This window comes from Diplodia corticola (assembly GCF_001883845.1).
Source record: "Diplodia corticola strain CBS 112549 chromosome Unknown scaffold58, whole genome shotgun sequence".
NCBI classification, from domain to species: Eukaryota; Fungi; Ascomycota; class Dothideomycetes; order Botryosphaeriales; family Botryosphaeriaceae; genus Diplodia; species Diplodia corticola.
The window spans coordinates 12,518-16,163 of NW_017971537.1; the positions used below are offsets into that span (position 1 = coordinate 12,518).

The following is a 3,646-nucleotide window of genomic DNA, read 5'->3' on the forward strand; positions in this document are numbered from 1 at the left end:
CCGGCATCCAGCTCGCCCTGCTCTTGCAAAAGAACTCTCCCTTCGGCGGCAGCGCCTCCGGATCGTCTAGACTGCCCACGGCGATGTACCTGAAGTGTGGCTTCGCCGGCTCCTGCACGCCCACCATTAGCGATCAGACAGAGTAGTGAAACTCACTACAGGGAGCGAAAGACCAAGCGGCCTAGAAGGGGAGGAAGTGAGATAGTGGTGAAGTTATACCCCGTACTCGAGGATGAAGCTGCCGCAGTTGTCGCAGAACTCGCGGAACAGCACCGTCCCGGAGCCGTTGTCGGCGGCGTGTTCTTTGGGCGTTCCTTGCGTGTATTGAATCGCGTCTTTTGGGATTTTGGCTGTGAGACCATAGTTGGTGCCGAAGGCTTTCTGTTTTCGGATGTGTCAATTATGGCTATATGGGCATTATCGCTTCCGCTCGAGAATGTCGGGACACCACCGAGCAGGAGTGAGTTTGTTGAAGATTGCACGTCAGAAAGTGTACGGGCTTGGGAATTCTTCTAACCTTGCAATTCCGGCAATGGCATAGTGATGTCCGGGCATCATTTGCCGAGTTTAGGTTGACTTCGTACTGCGAAGCGCGGCAGTAGCAGCTGCCTGTGAGCTTCATAGTGGAGAGAATGGTTCGTCGGTAGGATGAGTTTAGAGATATACAGTTGTCGGTGAAGACGTGGTAGGATGAAGCTGCTGGATGTAGAAGCAAAACTCGAGGTCGCGGAGCGTAAGCCAAGTAGAAGGAGCATGTGTGATTTTGACGTCAGAGCATGCAGTGGTTGAATAAGGCAGTGATCGTCAAAGGTACGGAAAAAGCTACAACGTCAAAGTACCATTTGAGTTCGGGTATTATCAGTTAACACGGCAGTTGGGCAAGTAGAGGTTGAGGAGATGGGTATCCATTCATACCACACAGAGGAGGAGAATTCATTCCCTAGAATTACAGTAAAAGCCCCCAAAATTAAGATACGCCAAACTCACATCACCATGCCTTCATGATGCCCCATGTGCCCCCCTTTTCTTTTTGCTTGCTCTTTTCAAAAGGTTGTTCATTGCCTCAAGCCGAGCAGAAAGTTGCCACCCTGGCCTTGGCCGCCGTCCTTGCCACCACCAGGCAGATACGTGACCTGCGGGTTTCTGGACAGCATCTGGGCAATCTCCTTTTGCGTCTCAATTCTTCTAATCTGGATAAGACCATCACCGGACTTGGCAACCGCCTTGCTGATGGTCTCAGCAGCTTCGGCCTCACCCTCGGCACGGATGACGTTGGCCTGGCGCTCCTGCTCAGCCTTCTCGACGATGAAGCGGGCGCGCTCGGCTTCCTGCTGGGCGATCTGCTTCTCCTCGACAGCCTTTGTGAACTCCTTGCCGAAGGTCATGTGGGTGATGGAGACGTCCTCGAGAGCGATGTTGAATTCCTGGGCGCGCTTGAGCAAATCGGCGCGGATGCGGTTCGACACGGCTTCACGTTGGGTGATGAGCTCGGCGGCGTCGAACTGCGCAACGATGGCCTTGAGGACTTCGTTGCCAATGGACGGCAGCACACGCTCATCGTAGTCGGTGCCGAGGTTCTGATGGTGATGTCAGCGATCAGTCGACAGTGGGCGCTGGTGCGGGCAGCGCCACGGCAGCCAATTGAGCTGCTGAGAGAGAATTGATATGCGTACCTGGTAGATGCGAGGAAGCATCTTGACCTCCGGGCGGTGCAAGACCCTCAGGGTCAGGCTGACCATCTGGAGATCCTTGCTACCGGTAGTAGTGGAGATGTTGCGCGGCTTGGTGCGCACGTCGTAGACGATGGCGCGCTGTAGCCAGGGAACCAGGAAGTGGGTGCCCTCATTGACGACGTTCTCGCGCACTCCGGACAGACGGTCGAAGATGACGGCGCGGGTGCCACCCTTCACATCGTACATGGCAGCCTGGGCGAAGGACGCGCCGACGGCAAGCGGCACGGCCCACTTGTAGATGGCTTGCAGCGCGTTGGCCATGGTGGAAATAGCGGGAGGATGGGCTGCAACGGAGAGCGATTGACGAGCGCAAGCACGGAGGCGGCGTGGGCGAGCTCGAGCGGTGCGGGACGACGGGCTGTGGTCGGCGGTTGGGAATGCTCGCTAGGCGGGTCGAAGCTTCCACAGCAGCACAGGCGTTGTCGATAGCACTTTTCGGGCAAGGCCGGGTGCACGTGACGCCAAGAGCGGATTGGTTCAGCCGGCCTGCGATTCGTTCCTGCCGCCGGCGAACATCGCAACCAACGTCCAAACGCCTCACCTCCGCCCTCAACCACCTGCGCCTCTCGCCTCGCGCTCCATCCGCTCCATCTCCCCGACTCTTTCGCATACATACAATCCGACACAATGGGTGGCGGCGGCGAAAAGATGCCCGGCCAGTACGTCCTTCCCGCACCTCCGTTCTCGCGCCCGAAAACTCCCCTCGACCAGAGCTCCGCCGACAGCTCCCCCTCCGTGCTCCAATGCTGACCTGGTCTTCTTCCTGCAGGTACATGGGCTGGTGGGGAAACCTTGGTATGCACTCCCCGTCCCTGCGATGACGACGGTCCCCCGACGATGTTCCGCCGCAGTGCAAACTTCCCGCTTCATCCTCCTCGGAAACGGTACGGCATTGGACTCACAGTGATGCGCAGGCTCCCTCCCCCAGAAGGGAGTTACCTCCTACGGTCTGTCCAACAACCGCCAGAAGCCCCTGGGCGGCGCTTTCCACAACGCCATCTTCAACACCTTCCGCCGCACCAGGCAGCAGATCCTCTTCTGGGCCCCTCCCATGATTGCCGGTTACTCGATCATGCACTGGGCCATTGAGAAGTAAGTTACGGGAATAACAAACGGGCAATGGAGAACGGACCACGCGCCGTGGGTTCGAAAGGACGATCGGCTGACATCTTGGAACCTGCAGCAACGAGTTCTACAACGGCAAGGAGGGTCGTGCTCTCATGGGCGAGGAGGAGGAGTAGACGTTTTCTTGGGATCAGAGTTCAGGATCAGCTGGATGGGGAGTGGAGAAAGTGTTTGACAGCAAGAGCTGAGTGTATTGTACAGGGAGGTTGGCGATAGACTTTAACCAACTTTTCAAGACACGTTACGACCGCCAAAACTACTTTGACTGGATTTGCATGCTGGCCACACCTTTCCGATATCGTTCCGGTGGATTGTCAGAGGAGAGTGTGCTTACGGACCATAGGTTGGATGTTGCCGTTCGTCCGAGGCGCGTACCTTTTCCCACGCGCATAGCCCGAATCAACCAATTATCGAGTTCACCGATTTTAGGCTTGCAACATGCTCAATCCTGGGCCGACTGCTTCCATCTAATCCCGAGTTTCTTTTATATCCCATGGATTCAAGATATGATAAAGATACCGTCGCGTAATCAGCAATAGCATCTGTCTCTAGCAGACAAAATATCCATACCAATTGTGTGTCTCTTTAAATGCCAAGAGATGAATATGTCGTTGATTTGGATGCTCGAGGAGGACTGTGGGGAGGGGGCTTGGCAATGTTGACGGATCCGCCGCTGGTTGTTGTGAAGTGTACCTTTGCCAGGAGTATGCAGACTTTACCTTATTGTCCGCCTTGGCCTGGAAAGTACTCAAACAGGATGAAAGAGGCTGTTCCCTCCTAGCTCCTCT

General features: G+C 55.9%; 3 protein-coding genes across 3 annotated transcripts; 1 reads left to right on the plus strand and 2 right to left on the minus strand.

Annotated features, from left to right (window-relative positions):
- Positions 1-226: 226 nt before the first annotated feature.
- BKCO1_580001 (uncharacterized protein) lies at positions 227-622 on the minus strand (the record flags this gene model as incomplete). The annotated part of the gene is made up of 2 exons (XM_020277521.1): positions 227-381; positions 518-622. Coding segments are annotated over 2 exons (260 nt in total), but the record flags the coding sequence as incomplete, so codon positions are not given.
- Positions 623-1,055: 433 nt separating this feature from the next.
- BKCO1_580002 (prohibitin) lies at positions 1,056-1,994 on the minus strand (the record flags this gene model as incomplete). Its single annotated transcript, XM_020277532.1, has 2 exons — positions 1,056-1,577; positions 1,674-1,994. The coding sequence occupies 2 exons, from the start codon at positions 1,992-1,994 to the stop codon at positions 1,056-1,058; spliced, it is 843 nt and encodes a 280-aa protein (XP_020126875.1).
- A 366-nt stretch (positions 1,995-2,360) lies between these two features.
- BKCO1_580003 (ubiquinol-cytochrome c reductase subunit 8) lies at positions 2,361-2,974 on the plus strand (the record flags this gene model as incomplete). The annotated part of the gene is made up of 4 exons (XM_020277543.1): positions 2,361-2,392; positions 2,503-2,528; positions 2,648-2,825; positions 2,917-2,974. 4 exons carry the CDS (start codon positions 2,361-2,363, stop codon positions 2,972-2,974), a joined length of 294 nt encoding a protein of 97 aa, XP_020126877.1.
- Positions 2,975-3,646: the final 672 nt, after the last annotated feature.